The sequence below is a fragment of the Schistocerca gregaria genome, chromosome 5, assembly GCF_023897955.1.
Source record: "Schistocerca gregaria isolate iqSchGreg1 chromosome 5, iqSchGreg1.2, whole genome shotgun sequence".
In the NCBI taxonomy this organism is placed as follows: Eukaryota; Metazoa; Arthropoda; class Insecta; order Orthoptera; family Acrididae; genus Schistocerca; species Schistocerca gregaria.
Genome location: NC_064924.1, coordinates 289,833,305 through 289,855,359, shown reverse-complemented (window position 1 = coordinate 289,855,359; position 22,055 = coordinate 289,833,305). Strand labels below are relative to the sequence as shown.

At 40.2% G+C, this 22,055-nt stretch overlaps 1 protein-coding gene across 1 annotated transcript in view; it reads left to right on the top strand.

The window, feature by feature from the left end:
• The window catches only part of LOC126271970 (ataxin-10), a 91,460-nt gene that overhangs the window by 36,358 nt on the left and 33,047 nt on the right, over positions 1-22,055 (top strand). The window contains exons 3-4 of the mRNA XM_049974429.1: positions 1,043-1,195; positions 16,512-16,870. Of these exons, the coding sequence (XP_049830386.1) occupies positions 1,043-1,195; positions 16,512-16,870 (512 nt within the window). The remainder of the gene's footprint in view (positions 1-1,042; positions 1,196-16,511; positions 16,871-22,055) is intronic.

Here is a 22,055-nt window from a genome sequence, read left to right as displayed (position 1 = left end):
ATCTCTTTTGATCATAAGATCTTGGAAGCAAATGATCTGTAGTAGTATCTTGAAAGTCTTCACCTACTCCACTTCCCTTAAGAACTCCTGTCTGCACAGTGATAATACCCATTTGAGAAACAAGTGCCAATGATACAGAACTCTGTTCTCCATTGAAGATGGCAAGGGAGGGAGACATGATTCTGTCGGATTTCTGGACACATGGATTTATGCAAATTACTTTTAAAATACATATGTTTTACATTTGATGAAGGTAGAAACCTGTTTACTGTCTAATCTGGATCTGACAATCAGATGAACAAGATTCGTGTTTTTAAGATTATGTGGAGTACGTGTTACTGCACCTGATTCAGAAGGCATGAAAATTTTAATATCTCAATATATTTTCTGAGTGCTAAGTGAAGAGAGAGAGAGAGAGAGAGAGAGAGAGAGAGAGTGTGAGTGTGTGTGTGTGTGTGTGTGTGTGTGTGTGTGTGTGTGTGTGTGTGTGTGCGTGTGTCTGAGAGAGGGAGGGAGAGAGAGAGAGAGAGAGACTAAGTAATATTGTGAGTTGGTTTTTATATTGTTAGTGTATTGATTTGAGAATGTTGAACTACATATCTTGCTAGTTATTTTTGTAATGGCCATGACAGTGTTGTTGTGGAGCACCCTGGTACTAAATAATAATACTTTTTTAGGAGTTGACAGTAGCTATTTCATTTGTAGGCATTTTGGACACATTTATTTAAGAACATGATTTGCAGATTATGACTAGGTATACTGCTTATTTTCATTTGTGTGTGTACTAGGTGATAGATTTGTGTCTGATCTTTGCAGAATAAGATAAAAGAAATCATTGTAACTATATATGAACTACTGACATTTCTTCAGTTACAGTAAGATAAAACTGATACAATTTTGATGTGTACAATTTGCAACCATTTCATCTTTGAAGTCTGTGCCTGGTATGTTTTTTGATGTTCTGCTGTGTTGGTTTTAGTTAGTTAGAATGTGTTTTTTCCTTATTTAATTCTTTACCTGACCCCAATAATCTTCATTACAGGAAATTCTTGCAGCATGAAAATCAGAAAGTTGCCAGCTATTCTTCAATGGTAATTTATAATGTACTTTTGGGCCATAATCAGATTTCGGAAGATATTGATGCCGCTGGCTTGGAAATTGTAATTGACCGTGCCATTAATGACTGTGAATTTGCGTAAGTTTGATAAAACCTTTTTATTCCTCCATTTCTCCTCCTTGCTGTCAGTCAACAGATGTACACAGTTGTTCCACTTCTGTTAGGAAAATAAGTTATGGATTATGTTCACAGGATCACTTTATTTATTCAAAATACTCTTTCCCCTGAAACAAATCACTGCAGACATCATTTTAAAAGTCTTTTGAAACAGTCACTGTAAACCTTTTTTGGAGTTGCATTCAGTACTACAGTACAGTTTTCTTGTACATCCTTTAACAGTGTCATAATGGTGTCCTTTCATTGCCAACTTCAATTTGGGGAACAAGCAGAAGTTGGCTGGGGGCCAAATGTGGTGAATACAGTGGTGACCCAGGACTTTGATCAATTTTATGGTCAAACATTCATGCACAATCTTCACTTTGTGGGCTGGGGTGTCGTCATGGAGGAACAACCAGGAACCAACCCGTTGGTATTCAGTTGAATTCGATGAATTCTCACCTACAAATGCTAGAGGACTCAAAGAAACTTTGTTGCCTCACTACTCCAGTGCCATGTTTTGATGAGTGTGCAAAAGTGTACCGTAAAGTTCATGGTCAGTTTTTGAAACTTCAAGGATCGCAACACCTTAACTCACCACGAGGCAGCATCGCAGTTTGGAATTTCATACAAGGAGTGACTACGTAACTGAGAGCCACTGTGTTTGATGTTCTTGTCAGTTACTTCTGCTACTCCTGTTGTGAAAGTTTTATTGCATCATACTTGAAATTTTTGTTTTATACTCCATAACTTTCTCAAAGTCCAAACCCATACCCAAGTTTTGGAACATAGGCAACAGCGTGAAGCAAGGGACTGCCAGCAGAGTGAAGTGCAATGGGGGCCATGTGCTCCACGACTGGTACAGTAACTGTGGAGGCCATACAGAAGCACTCAGAACTGCTGTCAAAGTGACACTCTGGTGAAGCTGTTATTACCACAAACCAACAGTGGGTAAATAGGAGCTCTCCAAAATGGAACAAGTTCCATTACAAAAATTGGATTTAAAGGTATATGACAGAGAAATGGGCATGAATTATAATTTGGAACATCAAAGAGTCCAACTCTGGAAGGAAAATTGGAAAATCTTGTTTGCACAATGGAAAAATAAAAACTGAATGTGTTACAGGGTCACACAAACGTAATGGAGATATGAAGGTAAGTGTGAATTGAGGAATGGGTTTAGACTATAATAGGTAGATGGAGAGGAGGACACCAAAAATGGAGTTGGGAAGTAGTGAGAGTTGGACTGAAAGAGGAAGTATTTGGAATAAATGAGAGAGTGATAAAGGCCAGAATATTGTTGACGGGGAAAACTGATGATGATATTAAAAGTTTATGCCTCTTAGGTGAGGTGCATATATGAGGAAACAAAAGAGATTCTTTAAGATTATACAAGGAGATGACAGGGAACAGCACAATTATCTACATCTACATCTACATCCATTCTCCGTAAGCCACCTGGCGGTGTGTGGCGGAGGGTACCCTGAGTACCTCTATCGGTTCTCCCTTCTATTCCAGTCTCGTATTGTTCGTGGAAAGAAGGATTGTCGGTATGCCTCTGTGTGGGCTCTAATCTCTCTGATTTTATCCTCATGATCTCTTCGCGAGATATACGTAGGAGGGAGCAATATACAGCTTGACTCTTCGGTGAAGGTATTTTCTCGAAACTTTAACAAAAGCCCGTACCGAGCTACTGAGCGTCTCTCCTGCAGAGTCTTCCACTGGAGTTTATCTGTCATCTCCGTAACGCTTTCGCGATTACTAAATGGTCCTGTAACAAAGCGCGCTGCTCTCCGTTGGATCCTCTCTATCTCTTCTATCGACCCTATGTGGTACGGATGCCTCACTGCTGAGCAGTACTCAAGCAGTGGGCGAACAAGTGTATTGTAACCTACTTCCTTGGTTTTCGGATTGCATTTCCTTAGGAGTCTTTCAATGAATCTGTCTGGCATCTGCTTTCCCGACGATCAACTTTATGTGATCATTCCATTTTAAATCACTCCTAATGCGTACTCCCAGATAATTTATGGAATTAACTGCTTCCAGTTGCTGACCTGTGATTTTGTAGATACATAAGTGATCTATCTTTCTATGTATTCGCAGCACATTACACTTTTCTACATTGAGATTGAATTGCCATTCCCTGCACCATGCGTCAATTCACTGCAGATCCTCCTGCATTTCAGCACAGTTTTCCATTGTTACAACCTCTCGATACACCACAGCATCATCTGCAAAAAGTCTCAGTGAACTTCCGATGTCATCCACAAGGTCACTTATGTATATTGTGAATAGCAATGGTCGTATGACACTCTCCTGTGGAACACCTGAAATCACTCTTACTTCGGAAGACTTCTCTCCATTGAGAATGACATGCTGCGTTCTGTTATCTAGGAACTCTTCAATCCAGTCACACAATTGGTCTGATAGTCCATATGCTCTTACTTTGTTCATTAAACGACTGTGAGGAACTGTATCGAACGCCTTGCGGAAGTCAAGAAACACGGCGTCTACCTGTGAACCCGTGTCTATGGCCCTCTGAGTCTCGTGGATGAATAGCACGAGCTGGGTTTCACACGACCGTCTTTTTCGAAACCCATGCTGATTCCTACAGAGTAGATTTCTGTTCTCCAGATAAGTCATTATACTCGAACATAATACGTGTTCCAAAATTCTACAACTGTTCGACGTTAGAGATATATTTCTATAGTTCTGCATATCTGTTCGACGTTCCTTCTTGAAAACGGAGATGACCTGTGCCGTTTTCCAATCCTTTGGAATGCTTCGCTGTTCTAGAGACCTACGGTACACCGCTGCAGGAAGGGGATCAAGTTCCTTCGCGCACTCTGTGTAAAATCGAACTGGTATCCCATCAGGTCCAGCGGCCTTTCCTCTTTTGAGCGATTTTAATTGTTTCTCTATCCCTCCGTCGTCTATTTCGATATCTACCATTTTGTCAACTGTGCGACAATCTAGAGAAGGAAGCACAGTGCAGTCTTCCTCTGTAAACAGCTTTGGAAGAAGACATTTAGTATTTCGGCCTTTAGTCTGTCATCCTCTGTTTCAGTACCATTTTGGTCACAGAGTGTCTGGACATTTTGTTTTGATCCACCTACTGCTTTGACATAGGACCAAAATTTCTTAGGATTTTCAGCCAAGTTAGTACATAGAACTTTACTTTCGAATTCATTGAAAGCCTCTCACATAGCCCTCCTCACACTACATTTCACTTCGCGTAATTTTTGTTTGTCTGCAAGGCTTTGGCTATGTTTATGTTTGCTGTGAAGTTCCCTTTGCTTCCGCAGCAGTTTTCTAACTCGGTTGTTGTACCACGGTGGCTCTTTCCCATCTCTTACGATCTTGCTTGGCACATACTCATCTAATGCATATTGTACGATGGTTTTGAACTTTGTCCACTGATCCTCAACACTATCTGTGCTTGAGACAAAACTTTTGTGTTGAGCCATCAGGTACTCTGTAATCTGCTTTTTGTCACTTTTGCTAAACAGAAAAATCTTTCTACCTTTTTTAATATTTCTATTTACGGCTGAAATCATTGATGCAGTAACCGCTTTATGATCGCTGATTCCCTGTTCTGCATTAACTGATTCAAATAGTTCGGGTCTGTTTGTCACCAGAAGGTCTAATATGTTATCGCCACGATTTGGTTCTTTGTTTAACTGCTCAAGGTAGTTTTCAGATAAAGCACTTAAAAATTTTCAATGTATTCTTTGTCCCTGCCACCTGTTATGAACTTTTGAGTCTCCCAGTCTATATCCGGCAAATTAAAATCTCCACCCAGAACTATAACATGGTGGGGAAATCTACTCGAAATATTCTCCAAATTATCCTTCAGATGTTCAGCCACAACAACTGCTGAGCCAGGGGGCCTATAGAGACGTCCAATTACCATGTCTGAGCCTGCTTTAACAGTGTGCGCGTGCGCGTGGGCGTGCGTGAAACATGTTGTTACATTCATAGCGATTGGCAGTACAATACAACAGCACACAATCTAATTTTACTTTATAATAGGAACTTAAGAATGTCGTCCAAATTATTTGACATAATAATACTTTAGATTTTAGTTTCTACAGTAGGCTATAGAAGCACTCCACAATGAGCCACGATTTTAGATGTTTTTTTGGATATCTCTCCAGTTATTACCTTCAGTTCATTTGGCAGTGCATTGAAGTATTTTGGTCCATTAATATATGGACTTTCAGTCTTCTGTGTATCATATGGTAATCATATGGTAATTTTGTATAATATTGTGATAATGAATTTCTGCATTACGACAGGTATATTTCGTATCTTATACAGTTAATACTATTGTTTCAAACATATGCATTGAATAGATAGTCAGAATTTTAAATTCTATAAACAATTCCTTACATGATGTTCTAGCATCTTTTTTGCGTAATATTCTCAAGGCTTTTTTCTGGAGTTCAAATACTCGGTCTACATGAGTTTTGGAAGCCCCGCCCCACAGTTCAAGACCATATGCTAGAAATGGATGTATTAAACCAAAATACTTCATCCTCATTGTTTGGGTATTGACATATGCAGCTGTTCTTCTTAAAACATACAGGCTAGATGATAGCCTTGCACGTACATTGTCAATTTGTTGTGTCCATAATAGTTAGTTATCTATGCATATACCTAGGAATTTACTCACTGCAGATTTTCCCTACGATATTACTATCTTCAGAATCAATACAGGTTTGCAAATCACCAACGTTGAAGGGGATTATATTTGTTTTTTGTAAGCTGACTTTCAGATGGTCATTTTCAAACTTTTCCTTTGCAATATCCATAAATTTTTTTACCTCTATGCCGAGATTAAGAATATCATTTCCCCAACAAAGGCCTGAAGTGTCATCTGCATAAATTTTAATGAAGGTATCATTTTTTACTATCTTTGGGAAGTCATTGACGTAACACATAAAAAGGAAGGGACCAATTATCGATCCCTGAGTCACACCAAATTTAATACTCCTGACCCTTGATGTATAACTTTTTAATGTTTCTCCACTATTGTGTGAGATTGAGGTACACTGTCTTCTGTTTTTTTTAAATATGATGTGATGAAGTGCAAAAATTTTCCACTTATGTCATCTCTGGCCAGTTTTGACAGAAGTACCTTATGATCAACCCTATCAAAAGCCTTTGATAGGTCTAGGAAAACTCCAGCTACTTGCATGCCTTCATCAATTTTGTCAAGAGCTTTTAGCATAAATTGAGGTGTTGCAGTCACGGTGCTAGGACCACTTCTGAAACCATGCTGAAAATCTCCCAGGATGTTGTGCCTATTATAATGCTCTAACATATATTTCAGAATTAAGATAGAGCTGATTGTGTTATAAGCAAACCCTGCCGGTAGGGGCAACTACATAGTGGCGGTGGCAGTGGTGACTGGCTTTGAAATATTATCTTTGTCTTGAAATTTTCTTGGCAGATAGAATAGTTCTTCCTTTTTGGGCATTCATGTGGGACAAAATTATTTCTTCTTCTCATTCTTCAAATACACCATCTGTCTTACACTTGATGGATGCCACTATGGCTCCAATATATTAGACATGATATATAAAGCAGATCTGAAGATGGTCATTACAGATTGAAACTAGTAGTCTGATGACATAAAAAATTTGTGACCATAGATGTGAAGTAAAGGAAATTAATTCTATTTTCGGATTTCTGTTCAGTTCGCGACCATGTCACAGCCTGTGATGGTGGAATATTTTGCATAGCATGTAGTATCTTACAGTATTTTGTTAACGCAGTCTTTTGCAGTCGTTTGTGTAGGTCTGATGAGTCAAAACACATATAGTACATTATTTCCATTACATCCTCAGTACATTACTTTTTGTCAATGATGCCCATCAGTTTTTTGTACTTAATTTTTTCAATTACTTAAGAGCAGCAGGGTGAAATTGTGATAGACCAATAATTGTTTGTGTCCTTTTCTTCCATCTTTTATTTATATTGTTAGGACAAATTTCCTTAAGTAAACTGGTCTGCGGTTGGTCATTTGAGACAGCCAAAATTAGTTCTATAGAAACATAAATGTGATGGTGCATAAAATATCATGAACATGTGACTGACTGAATGATCGTATTCCAGCAACCATCTTCAAGAAAGGTGTGCATACTATAGCAGAACCACAAACTAACCTCTGTGACTGCTCTTTCCAGACAGTTTATTTCCCAGATCATTGAAAGTATTTTAAATAATTTCCATTTTCAAACGGCTAAAGAAAGGAACATGAGCAGTTGTCAGCCCATCACAATTTCACCCTGCGTCTTTAAATTAGATGAAAAAAAATCGTGCACAAAAAACTGATGAGCTTCACTAATAAAAAAGTATACTGAGTATAATATCAGTATATCTTAGTATGAGTTTAGGTACAAAAGATCTACACAAAGGCTGTATATAACTGCATTAATAAATACAAGATCTTTTGGCAAAACAAACCACTATAGGCATATTTATAGATATATCAAATGCTTTTGATGTAGTGGGTCATAAAATATTCTTTATAAAAATTGATTAGTGTGTTACCAGAGGAGTGGCAAACAAATTGATTGTATAGTCCCACATCAGTTGCTCACAGAAAGACACTCTGGTGTACACTGACTATCAACTCATTCAGTAACTGAAGTTCCATATGGAAGTAGAATAGCAAGCAAGGTGTGTCTAAGCTCTTGGTACTGGGAGCTCAGCTATTCCTCCTATATATATCAACTTGCTTAGTGTCTGCTGCTTCAATCAGTGCATGGCCTGCAGAGATTTTTGTGTTTTGTTTTTATTTAATCGAATTTTTATATTGTTCGTAAATTGCAACACCCTCTAAGCTCTCCACACTAATCAAGGCCATACAAGCATGCTCTTTTCTGAATGTACTTCTCACCAGAAAGCGAATCTTGTAGCTGGAGTCCAAAGTTTTTGTTAATCATGCCTTTTGTTAATCATGCCTTTTGCGTTCTTGCGGAGATACTTCCGTAGCAACTTTCATACCGTGACAAATATTTCTTTACATCTAACCAAGAAGTGAAATACCAATTTTCATAAATAAAGCTTTAAATTTTTTTTAATTTAATGAAATATTTCTTAAATATTCATCCCTGTTGCACTACCTTAGTGATTGAATTCCAGAAACACTGAGACACACATTTTTTTAATTTCTAAATGAGAAGTCAAATAAATACCAACTGTCTTAGATGTAGTCTAGAAAACTTTAGTAGTTCTTTAGCAATTATTTATTTTAAAAACTGTAACCCCTTATTTTTACACCCTTAGTGGTCTAATTTCCAAAAATACTGAAACAGATATTTTTTATTTTCTGACTGACAAACTAAATACCTCTTTCCACATTTCTAGATTCAAAATTCTGTTAATAGCAACATACTTTCAAAAAGCCTTTATTCCCTTAGGAGTGGAATTTTGACAATTCCTTCTTAAATGTTGCCTACAGTATAAGATCCACACCCTCTCCAAACCTCAAGTTTCTATCCTTAGTGATTTGTGCTGGGTGGTTATGAGTCGGTCGGTCGGGAACATCGCCTTTTATGTATAGAGATGACTTCAGCCTGAGTGTAAATGCTCAGAGAACCATTATACTTTGCAGATGAAAGAAGTGTACTACATAAAACACCACAGAAAGCTTTGAACCTCTTCTACTGGACAATCCAGCTTTTGGGCTATAAACAACAGAGTAACCAGCAATACTGAAATTATTGTTTCTGTGAACCTACACACACACACACACACACACACACACACACACACACACACACACACACACACACACACCACAACCACCCCCAGGGGGCTCACCACTCTTTGCCGGATTCGTGCTTGGCTACCATGGGGCTCCAGCGTTTGCAGTATCTTTTCCCATTTGTGCTGCACGTCTATCCCCTTGCTATTCTTTTTCCCCTCTTCCCCTTCCTTGGGGAACATGTCTGGGATGTTGTTGGAAATGTGTCCTGCATATTCAGTTGCTGATATCATCAGTCTCTCCACTGTCTTTCGTTCCTTCTTTATTTTTCCATTCCCCTTCTCCTATCCAACTTTCACTTCAGTGTTTGAGGTTCCTATTTTTCTTCTTCCTCTCTGTGTGCTCCAGAAGGCCGGCCCCCACCCATCCAACTTGTAACAGGTGACTGGGTAACGCGTAATTCCCAGCCTCGGGTCGACATGTAGAATTCGCAAGCACCTCCTGATACAGGCCAGGCTGAGGGAGATGTGATTGCCTAGCTGCTACCTCTCCAAATTGTTGATTGGTCCATCTGTCAGGTGTTTGGGAGGTATGACTGAAGCTGTGAACATTCACATAAGGTGGGTGCATCCCCTTGTAGAGGGGGCGTCCAGTTGGAAGGAGCGAACCATCGGAGATGCTGGCAAACATGGAGGATTTTGTCACAATGAACCAATTATCATCTTTGCAGTCCATGTCTACCAGACGTAAATGGAATGAAGCTCTCAATTCAAAGACCCTCACAGCTGCACCACCGTTCCTTGTGGTTTCACGTACTGAAGACGTTCAGTCCTTTGCAATGGTAAATTCATTTCTAATTCAGAAAGGACTTAATGCAATTGCCAGCCCTGTGAAATCCTGCTCTCGTTTATGTAATGGCACTTTGTTTTTGGAGACTATTTCTGATTCTCAAACACAACTACTGCTTGCCACTTCACTTCTCCATGGTCATCCTGTTTGTATTGAGGGCTATGGAACTCTGAATTCTTATAAATTATAGATTGCAATGATCAGTCATCCTTTTTAAATTTTATTATGCAGATCTAGATTTCGGCTAGAAGCTAGCCATTCTCAATGCTAAGAATACAAGAAGTACATTGTTAGATGATGTCATAAAAAGTTACAAGTAATGGCTTAACTCTCATGGTTTGTATATTACATACCACTATTATTTTTGCTCAATGCATATAATTCTGTGTTGGTTGGGCTTCATCCCACACGGTGTTTGCGGAAGGCAGGCTGTATACAGTGTCGTGTAACCAACTGATGTGTTCTCCATACACAAACAGTAGTATTCAACGAACTATGGATGAAGCCCAACCAACAGGGAATTTTCACGGCATAGAACTGGGAGGACAGTCCCTCACCCCCCTCCTTCACACGCCTTCTGCATTCCTCATGCCAGACCCTCTTGTCACCGCCAACCACGACCCGCAAACATCGGTCGGCAACCTCCTCGGACAATCAACACCCGAACGCACCAAGTTGCATATTGCACATGCAAATGTCCAGTCTCTGCCAGCTCACTTCTACGAGTTCAAATATATATTTCAAACTGCTGATATACACGTAATACTTTTGTCAGAGACTTGGCTCAAACCAAGTATTCCTACAACTTCCGTAAACCTAGATGGCTATATCTTCCACAGGCACGACAGATGCAACAGACGAGGGGGCGGAGTAGGGGCTTACATATGCTCTGATTTGTCACCTACAGTACTACACACATCCGACAACAATGTAGATAAACAAGTGGAATATATGTTCATAGAGATCAAATCACTTAACAGAAAGTGCTTAATATGTGTCCTTTTCAAACCTCCTAAAGTAGGTGGGTTCGCCTGCTTCGAAACTGCCCTCTCTAGTCTCGAATCATCATATGAACTTGTAATTATAGCAGGTGACACTAACATTAATTTTCTGTGCAGTAGTCCTTCCACTGGGAAATTTAAGAGGATGCTTTCTTCCTCAAATATGACACTACTTGAGCTGGCACCTACTCATCACACGGCTACCAGTCACACTTTCATTGATATATTCGCAACGAAATCTCCAAACAGAATAATCCGCACCTCTCAAATGTCTGTGCCTGGCATGGCTGCCCATGACATCATTTCCATGACGTATTCACTAGAATGTCCTAGAAAGAAACAAAAACTGTCTACACACCAAGACCTCAAACGCATAAATTTGCCTGACCTCGAAACTGAGGCACAAGAAATAGTTTGGGGGATGACCTCTACTCCCCTCATGGACATAAACAACAAACTCCAGGATTTCACTAACAAAATTACTCAACTGTATGACAAATATGCTCCAATAAAGACCAGAAAAGTAAAAAGGCAACCTGCACCCTGGCTGACTGATGAACTAAAACAGCTCATGAATCTCAGAGATGTTGCACATCGAGCATACAAGATACGCCATACACCTGAAAATCATGCTGTATGCAAGCAGAAACGAAACAAAGTCAGTCAAGCAGTGAGAAACGCTAAGCTTAGACATGCCCGTACATTAGCTGACAATAGATGTAGACCAGCTATCCTGTGGAAAAATCTTCGTAGTCTCGGTTTAGGCAAAATAAAAGTTGCAGCTGAAGAACTAAACCGTTTCTTCATGTTACCTACAACCAAAATTGTACCGCAGAAAACACAGAGAATCATTGATTACTTCATGGGGTTGAACGACTGTAGCAAAGAAAAATTCTATCTACAGCACGTCACTTGCAGTACTGTCAAGAAAGCCATACTGCGGATTAGATCAGCATCTACTGGACATGATGGTATCACTGTCCAGATGGTAAAACTTATTATTGACCAACTACTGCCCTCTGTAACAGACATTTTCAATTATTCATTAATCGCAAGTGTTTTCCCTGAGGCCTGGAAACTGGGACAAATTAAGCCACTGCCTATAAAGGACATAGCCACAGCACCCTCTGACTACCGCCCCATCTGCCTTCTTCCTACACTATCAAAGGCCTTAGAATATATAGTTCATGACCAGCTCACCATCAAAATGGCTCTGAGCACTATGGGACTCAACTACTGTGGTCATTAGTCCCCTAGAACTTAGAACTACTTAAACCTAACTAACCTAAGGACATCACACACATCGATGCCCGAGGCAGGATTCGAACCTGCGACCGTAGCAGTCGCACGGTTCCGGACTGCGCGCTTAGATCCGCGAGACCACCGGGGCCGGCAGCTCACCATATACCTCACTACTAACAACCTATTAGACGAATACCAATCAGGTTTCCGTAAACATCGAAGCACAACATCTGCTCTGATAAAGGTGACAGATGACCTGAAACTTGCCATGGACAGACAAGAAGCGAATATCATTTGCTTCTTAGATTTCAGCAAAGCATTTGATACTGTCGACTTTGACATCTTACTGGCCAAACTTAGCAGTCTAAATTTCTCACGAAGTGCAGTGCAATGGTTTCGCTCATACATGACGTCTCGTCAGCAATGCGTCCTATCTGGGAATATAAAATCACAATTGCGGCAGGTAGTGTAAGGCGTTCCCCAAGGCTCAGTATTAGGTCCTATACTCTTCTCTCTGTATGTCAACGATGTGTCATCGGTTCTGACCTATTGCAAATACCATATGTATGCTGATGACCTTCAGTTGTATCTAAGTGCGAAACCAAGCAATCTCAAGAAAGCTATTGAAAATTTCAATACTGACCTCTATGCACTGTCAAAATGGGCACAGGGCATATGTCTAAAACTAAACCCATCTAAAACCCAAACGGTACTTGTTGGTCACTCTAAGCTCATTAGCCCAAAACATTGGGAATCCATACCACCTCTTATCCTAAATGGAACAAATATTAACTTCTCTCCCTCAGCAAAGAGTTTGGGAGTAATAATAGATGAAAATCTAAATTGGACAGAGCACGTAACTGCAGTGTGCAAAAAAGCATCAGCACCCCTTCATGTCCTACAAAAATATAAACAACTCTTCCCTTTCGATCTGGAAAAGAAATTAGTACAAACGCTTATACTCCCAATCATTGACTACAGCGAGATTATCCTACAAGGCCTCTCTCAGGAAAATTCCCGACGTCTAGAACTGGTCATGATTGCCTGCATCCGATATATTTGTGACATTCTACTTTTTGATCAAATTTCACCAGCATATGCAAAATTGCCCTGGCTGCGTGCAGACAAACGCAGAGATTTCCATACACTCTGTCTCATCTACTGCCTTATAAATGTAAACTGTCCCTCATATCTCTCCTCGTCCCTAACGCTCATGTCGGAACAACATGACAGAAACACACGTTCCCATTATAATAAAATCCTCTCCGTTCCACTGCATCGCTCAATCACCTTCTCCAAGTCCTTTACAGTAGTGGGAACCCGACTCTGGAATAACCTCCCTCGTTATGTTAGAGAACTTAAAAGCATGTCCAGCTTCAAAAAACAGTTAATGACGTATCTACTTAAGCAACAGTAATGCCTTCCTCTGTACATGAATGCACTTCACCTCATTACTTCCCTCTTTTCCCCTCCTTAAATCTCCATTCCCCAAAACACGCTAAACTAGTAAACATCTACTTTACACACATCTGCATAAACCTTCATTACTATTGCCAATCCTTCTCATGTTTGTCATTAATATTTGATTTTTTTACTGTTATTATTATTGCTTTTATCATAACCTGTATGTATAGCACCTGCTGTAAAAATACTGCCAGCATTTAATTTATTAGGTCTTAGTCACTACTCTTTATTCATATTGTCATTAGAGTAAGCTAATATTCTCATTTAAACTATGGTCATGATGTAACTCTGATGTGTGAAATGCTGCATGTGTGGAACACTGGTCCGATGTAAGACAGGGCCTGATGGCCCTAATCTGATCAGGTTAAATAAATAAATAAATTAATTAAGCCTATAATGGCCTGTCTCCCACTGGGCATCTCCAGCTCCCTTTTCGTTGACGATTTTGCCATCTATTGCAGTTTCCCATGGACTTGTCTCATTGAGCGGCGTTTTCAGCAGTGTCTGGAGGATTGACAATAGCTTTCATTTTTCAACTGACAAAACCGTTTGTATGAATTTCTGGTGGCGCAATTGGTTTCTTCCACTGTCTTTACATCTTGGGCCTGTTGCTCTTCCATTCATTGAAACTACAAAATTCCTGGGACTCATGCTTGATAGGAAACTTTCTTGGTCCACCCACACGTCATACCTAGCATCCCACTGCATGGGTCACTCAGTGTCCTGTGTGTCCTCAGTGGTACTTCTTGGGGTGTAGATTCGAAACATCCTGCTCCATTTGTACCGGTCTCTTGTCCATTCGAAACTAGACTAGGGGTATTTCGTTTATGCATCTGCACATCTGACCCTCTGATGCCATCTCAATACCATCCACTATCATGGCATCCACTTAACCAATGGCACCTTTTACACTAGCCCGGTTGAGTGTCTGCATGCAGAAGCTGCCAAACCATTACTGTCCTACCACTGTGACATTCTCCTCAGCAGATATGCACACTGTTTGTCTGCCTTGTGTGGACACCCATCCTATGCCGCCTCCTTCGATGAGACTCTTTTGATCACTATTACCCCTGGAGTTCACTTTTGGCTCTTGCACCGCCAGCTTACCTGCATACTCCCTGCAACTTTCCTGGTAGATGTGAACCCTTCCCTATCTTGGCTTCATGCAGTGTCCCTTGTTCATCTTGGACTTCATTTGCTTCCTGTGGACACTACTCCAGTCTCTCTCTAGCGCCTTCATTTCGTGACCTTCACATGGAATTCGCGATAGCACCTTTGTGTACACTGATGACACTCTTCCTGACTGTGGTGTTGGGTGTGCTTTTGTCATTGGCGCTAGCATTTTTCGGTGTCTGCTCCCAGAACACTGCACAGTATTTACAGTAGAGCTCTCTGTGTTGTCTCAGGCTATGCAGTACATCCGGTGACATGGGATTTTCAGTTGTGTCATCTGCTAAGACCCTCTCAGCACCCTTCAAAGCCTTTGTGTGCTGCACACTGTCCATCCCTTAGTGCAACAGGTCCAGGAAAGCTGTCACTTGCTCACTCTTAATGGAGTCATTATGATGTTTATATGGGTTCCTGGTCAGGTCGGTCTGACAGGAAACGAGGCTGCTGACACTACTGTCAAGGCTGCAGTCCTCGTACCTCAGCCCACTTGTTCTACACTCCCTCCCATGATCTCTGTGTTGCCGTACGTTTGCAGGTGATGTCACTTTGGCATCACCCACTGGCCCACCCTTCATAGGAACAAGCTCCAGGTCATTAGCCTTTTCCAGCAGCTTGGATGACTTCCACTTTGTGCACAACTTTTAACTGTCCACCATTTCCTGACCGAATGCCGAATGCCCCCCCCCCCCCTCTTTTTTAACTGCTTACATTCCCGTTTAGGTTAGCCATCTGAGTTATTGTCCATTTTAGTGAATGACGAGTGGGCTGTTGACCATGCTTTACTTTTTATCTGTCGTAGCTATCTGGTGAAGGCCTTTTAATTTTTTGTTCTAGACCTTCATTTCTCTATGGCTTATTTTATAGACCTTCCTCCATGTCCCTGTTTTTTAGCTATCTTCCCTTTTGTCAATTTGGATTGATGTGTAGTCATTTTTAACTCCTCTCATTGTCTTTGTGTTTTTTGGTTTTGACAAGGGGTGTGTGTGATACTAGTTGTTTTTGTGCCCTAAAACAAAAAAAATCCTCGACTGTTTGTAACAGTTAATAAGCAACTAATAAAATCTAACACTAAATTCAAATTCTTGGTCTGTAGTTACAACATGATACAAAGTGGAATAAACCTGTTGATCGGGTAAACACTAAAAAAGTAGTAGTAGTAGTAGTAGTAGTAGTAGTAGTAGTAGTTGATACATCTTTAATGTACTGCAGGCATGTACTAGTCTGGAAACTGTCAAAACTGCATGCTATGCATACATACATGCTTGCCTGCGATATGGTGGGATAATTCTTCAGCTGGCCTTGACATTTCCAAAATCAGGAAGAGAGCTATGAAGATTGCTAATGGAAGCAAAACTAGAGACTCTTGCAAACCTAATTTCAGAAAATGGCAGATCCTCACACTACCTTGCTTATGTATTCTTGAGACAATAAAATTCTTGAAAAACCTCACACTGCAAACCAAATGCAGACTAGTATTGTCTATGGATCTTCAGCTGTTCAGTAAGCTCCTCCCAAGTATAAAGTCTATTGAAGACAATTTAGTGCATAAATTCGTTAATCTGTGAAGTCGTATTTACTGTATCACTGTTTTTACTCTGTAACAGAAAGCCCAAACTGTAAATGTCGTGATTGTGAGTTAAGTGCAACATAAGAGGAATTCCATGAAGCAAAACTTATAAACATGTTGTATGTATTGTAACCATAATTTACCCAATGTAAGTATTAACATATTGTTGCTGACATCATAGAATGCTGTATAATACGTGGACCAAATAAATGAATTTGAGGATGTGGAAATGAGAGCACAAATAAGTGCTACCAGATATTGAGCTCAGCTGAAGTTTCTCTTTTGCAGGTCATTCATTGCCGATATGCTAGTCCGAACAGAAGGCTATTTGCAAACAGTGTACAAGGAACTTCAGTATAAGCCAAGACTATTTGTTCTTGATGCAGTTTTTGAAGCTGTTGGATGTAAACCTGGAGAAATTGATGAACCTGCAAAGTTGCCAACTATACAACCAGATACTATTTTGTTCCTTGCTGAAGAATTTAAAAGACGTTCATTTTTCATCCTTAAAACTGTTGATAAATATGTTGATGAAATTGAACCATTGGAAGTAGCTAAACTACTTGAAGTCATTGCATCAGCATCTGGTAAAAGTCCATACTTGGAGGAACTGCAGAAAGATAAATCGCTCCTCATTGATTGCACATGTATGTATTGCCTTTCACTAAATGTGTTAAGAATCTCGTTAATTACAGTTTATGTGATGTTACTCATTTTAGAGTGAAAAAATTACTTGCCAATAAGCTAATGTGTGGAAAGAGAGATATTTTCTCTCTTTTTTTTTTCAAGATAGGAGTCTACATTCTGAAGAGAATTTTGTTTTAATTAAAAGATTTTTGCAGCTCCACATGTTTTGGCAGCTCTATGTTGTTATAATGAATCTGCGGTCATAGTTTGGTCAACTGAAGTTTGAGTTTTGGGGGTGGGGGGGACACAGTGGTGCCTTCAGGAGCTTATGTTCCATTGTGGTCAGACATTCTTTTTCTCAATTTTTTGTATTTGTTCTGTGAACAGAAGATTAATAGTTTATTTAGCTTTCCAATTTTTGTTTCAAGTGAGTATGCAGATAACTACAGCTACTTCTCTCTGAGGCATGAAATGACACAGCAATTCACTAAACTAGGTTATAGTAGTAAGAAACTGGGCTCAAAATAAACTGTTCTTATTGACAACTATAAGTGCATCTTGCTCCTTTAGAACAGTAATAAAAAAAGTCATGCCATAAGCTTCTATCCTTTTGCTTCTGTCACTGCGCAGCACAGTTGTAACCATAACAGAGAGAGTTCTGAATTTTCCACCAAATGAATTCTTACTGTAAATGAATGCAGACTTGAAGTTTTTCCTCAGAATTTACACACATTTTCTAAATGTTTTTACATTTTCTTGCATTAAGGTCTGGTTCTTTTATAAATATTTGAATACCTTTCTTGTGTTCAAAGACATATAATACAGTATCAAACTCTAATGTTTTGTACCTACTTTGTCTACTCTCATGTCTTTATAGTCACTGCTGGAGAGGTGTATATCATCATCATCATCATCATCATCATCATCATTTAAGACTGATTATGCCTTTCAGCATTCAGTCTGGAGCATAGCCGCCTTATGAAATTCCTCTGTGATCCCCTATTCAGTGCTAACATTGGTGCCTCTTCTGATGTTAAACCTATTACTTCAAAATCATTCTTAACTGAATCCAGGTACCTTCTCCTTGGTCTGCCCCGACTCCTCCTACCCTCTACTGCTGAACCCATGAGTCTCTTGGGTAACCTTGCTTCTCCCATGCGTGTAACGTGACCCCACCATCTAAGCCTGTTCATCCTGACTGCTACATCTATAGAGTTCATTCCCAGTTTTTCTTTGATTTCCTCATTGTGGACACCCTCCTGCCATTGTTCCCATGTGCTAGTACCTGCAATCATCCTAGCTACTTTCATATCCGTAACCTCAACCTTGTTGATAAGGTAACCTGAATCCACCCAGCTTTCGCTCCCATACAACAAAGTTGGTCGAAAGATTGAACGGAACACAGATAACATAGTCTTAGTACTGACTTCCTTCTTGCAGAAGAGAGTAGATCGTAGCTGAGCACTCACTGCATTAGCTTTGCTACACCTTGCTTCCAGTTCTTTCACTATGTTGCCATTCTGTGAGAATATGCATCCTAAGTACTTCAAACTGTCCACCTGTTCTAACTTTGTTCCTCCTATTTGGCACTCAATCCGTTTATATTTCTTGCCCACTGACATTACTTTCGTTTTGGAGATGCTAATCTTCATACAATAGTCCTTACATTTCTGATCTAGTTCTGAAATATTACTTTGCAAACTTCCAATCGAATCTGCCATCACAACTAAGTCATCCGCATATGCAAGACTGCTTATTTTTTGTTCACATAACTTGATTTCACCCAGCCAGTCTATTGTTTTCAACATATGATCCATAAATAGTATGAACAACAGTGGAGACAGGTTGCAGCCTTGTCTTACCCCTGAAACTACTCTGAACCATGAACTCAATTTACCGTCAACTCTTAACTGCTGCTTGACTATCCATGTAAAGACCTTTAATTGCTTGCAAAAGTTTGCCTCCTATTCCATAATCTTGTAGAACAGACAATAACTTCCTCCTAGGAACCCGGTCATATGCCTTTTCTAGATCTATAAAGCATAGATACAATTCCCTGTTCCACTCATAACCTTCTCCATTATTTGCCGTAAACTAAAGATCTGGTCCTGACAACCTCTAAGAGGCCTAAACCCACACTGATTTTCATCCAATTGGTCCTCAACTAATACTCGCACTTTCCTTTCAACAATACCTGAGAAGATTTTACCTACAACGCTGATTAGAGGGATACCTCTGTAGTTGTTACAGTCTTTTCTGTTTCCATGTTTAAAGATTGGTGTGATTACTGCTTTTGTCCAGTATGATGGAACCTGTCCCGACTCCCAGGCCATTTCATTTATCCTCTGTAGCCATTTAAGACCTGACGTTCCACTGTATTTGATGAGTTCCGACTTAATTTCATCCACCCCAGCTGCTTTATTGCACTGCAATCTATTGACCATTTTCTCCACTTCCTCAAATGTGATCCTATTTCCATCATCATTCCTATCCCATCCTACCTCGAAATCTGAAACATTGCTGATCATATTTTCACTTGCATTGAGCAACTCTTCAAAATATTCCTTCCATCTGCCCAAGGCATCTACAGGATTCACCAGCAGTTTTCCTAACCTGTCCAAAATACTTATTTCCTTATTACCTCCATTTTGAAGACTGCTAATTACACTCCAGAATGGTTTTCCAGAAGCTTGACCCATAGTCTCCAACCTGTTTCCAAAGTCTTCCCAAGATTTCTTCTTGGACGCTGCAATTATCTGTTTGGCTTTGTTTCTTTCTTCAACATAACTTTCTCTGTCTACCTGAATTCTAGTATGTAGCCATTTTTGATACGCCTTCTTTTTCCTTTTACAAGCTGCCTTGACTGTGTCATTCCACCAAGCTGTTTGCTTCTTCCTGCTTTTACACACTACTGTTCCAAGACGTTCTTAAGCTACTTCTAGTACTGTGTCCCCGTACCTTGTCCATTCCTTTTCCAATGACTGTAATTGACTACGTTCAGCCAACTGGTACCTTTTTGAGATCACTGTCACATACTTGTGCCTAATTTCCTTATCCTGAAGTTTCTCCACTCTTATCCTCCTACATATGGACCTGACCTCCTGCACTTTCAGCCTCACAATCCCAATTTCACTGCAGATTAAATAATGATCAGTGTCATCAAAGAATCCCCTGAATACACATGTGTCCCTCAGAGCCTTCCTGAATTCCTGATCTGTTATTATATAGTCAATGACAGATCTGGTTCCCCTGCCTTCCCAAGTATACCTGTGAATGTTCTTATGTTTAAAAAAGGAGTTTGTGATTACTAAGCCCATACTGGCACAGAAATCCAAGAGTTGTTTCCCGTTCCTGTTGGCCTCCATATCCTCTCCAAATTTACCTATAACCTTTTCATACCCTTCTGTTCGATTTCCAATCCTGGCATTAAAATCACCTATGAGCAGAACACTGTCCTTGTCCTTTCTCTAACAACTACATCACTGAGTGCCTCATAAAAACTATCCATCTTATCTTGATCTGTCCCTTCACAATGCGAGTATACTGACACAATCCTAATTTTCTTGCTAGACGCTGTCAAATCTATCCACATCAGTCATTCGTTTACATACCTTACTGCAATTACGCTGAGTTCCATTTCTTTCCTGATGTAAAGCCCTACACCCCATTGTGCTATTCCTGCTTTGACTCCTGACAGGTAGACCTTGTATTCTCCCACTTCCTCTTCTTTCTCACCCCTTACCCGAATGTCACTAACAGCTAAAACGTCCAGCCCCATCTTACTTGCAGCCTCTACCAGCTCTACCTTCTTCCCAGGGTAGCCCCCATTGATATTAATAGCTCCCCATCTCATTACCATTTGTTTGCCAAGTCGTATCTTAGGAGTCCCTGGTTTGTCAGTTAGAGGTGGGACTCTGTCACCTTCAAAGGTCCAAGGCATTTTGCTCTGAATGTTGCCAGCATCATATTTAAAATATCGGGGAAGCAGGTTGCTAGCCTTACTTGCCCCGAGTCCCATTGAGTTTTACCCCTAACGGTTGAGGGACTAACTGGTGGATTTGGTAGTCTTTGCCGTACGAGCACAAAGGTGACCACGACTCAGAATATGTGCGAGATGCCCTGCCTTATTCCAAAGTAACTGGTATCCCGACTGTTGGGACCACTTACTTGGCCACTCATACGTTGCCCGTGGTTCATGAACTAGGACATGACTACAGGAACCCACACCATGAACCATGAAGTGTACACAAATTGCAAAAATTTTAGTCCATGGTTAAGGTTATGCTATTCCATGGCACTATTTGGTCTGTCCCTGCTCAGTGTTGTATTGGCAAGAAATAGAATGTGATAGAAGTCCTGAATGTTGTAATTGTTCCAAATTGTAGACAAGATGAGTGTTTGCAAAAGTATTAAACATATGGGTATTTGTACCACATGACCATCTCAAATGACCGCTTTATCTATGGGATGTTAAACCACAATCTTCCTTATCATAGGAGGCTGGATACTGAATGAACCTTTCTGTCTGAAGAATCATATTAACTGCATAAGTCTTAAAGCTTTCAATTGGCACTATGCTGCCACTGTTAAAGGGTTAAAAATCATTACAGAATTACCAGGAGCTAATGGTAAATTAATTCTTTACTAACTACTGGTTTTGATCAGCTGATTATCTTCAGTTATCATAACATTATTTGCAACAGTCTACACAGAAGTATCCTTCTGTGGTGTCAACTAAAATAAAAGCTATCATGCTTCGCTGCTGTCGATAGTAAAATACATTAAACAGTCATCATTAAAATGTACTTGCATAGTTAATCAGCATTCATACACTGTCATAGTCAGGTTCTATCTTTCAATGTAGTATGAACTCACATACTGACTCTTATTTGATGTTGCAGCAATAATGTTGCCATTTAGGCTGTTGTAAATACTTCCCCCCATGAACCATGGACCTTGCCGTTGGTGGGGAGGCTTGCGTGCCTCAGCGATACAGATGGCTGTACTGTAGGTGCAACCACAACGGAGGGGTATCTGTTGAGAGGCCAGACAAACGTGTGGTTTCTGAAGAGGGGCAGCATCCTTTTCAGTAGTTGCAGGGGCAACAGTCTGGATGATTGACTGATCTGGCCTTGCAACATTAACCAAAACGGCCTTGCTGTGCTGGTACTGCGAACGGCTGAAAGCAAGGGGAAACTACAGCCG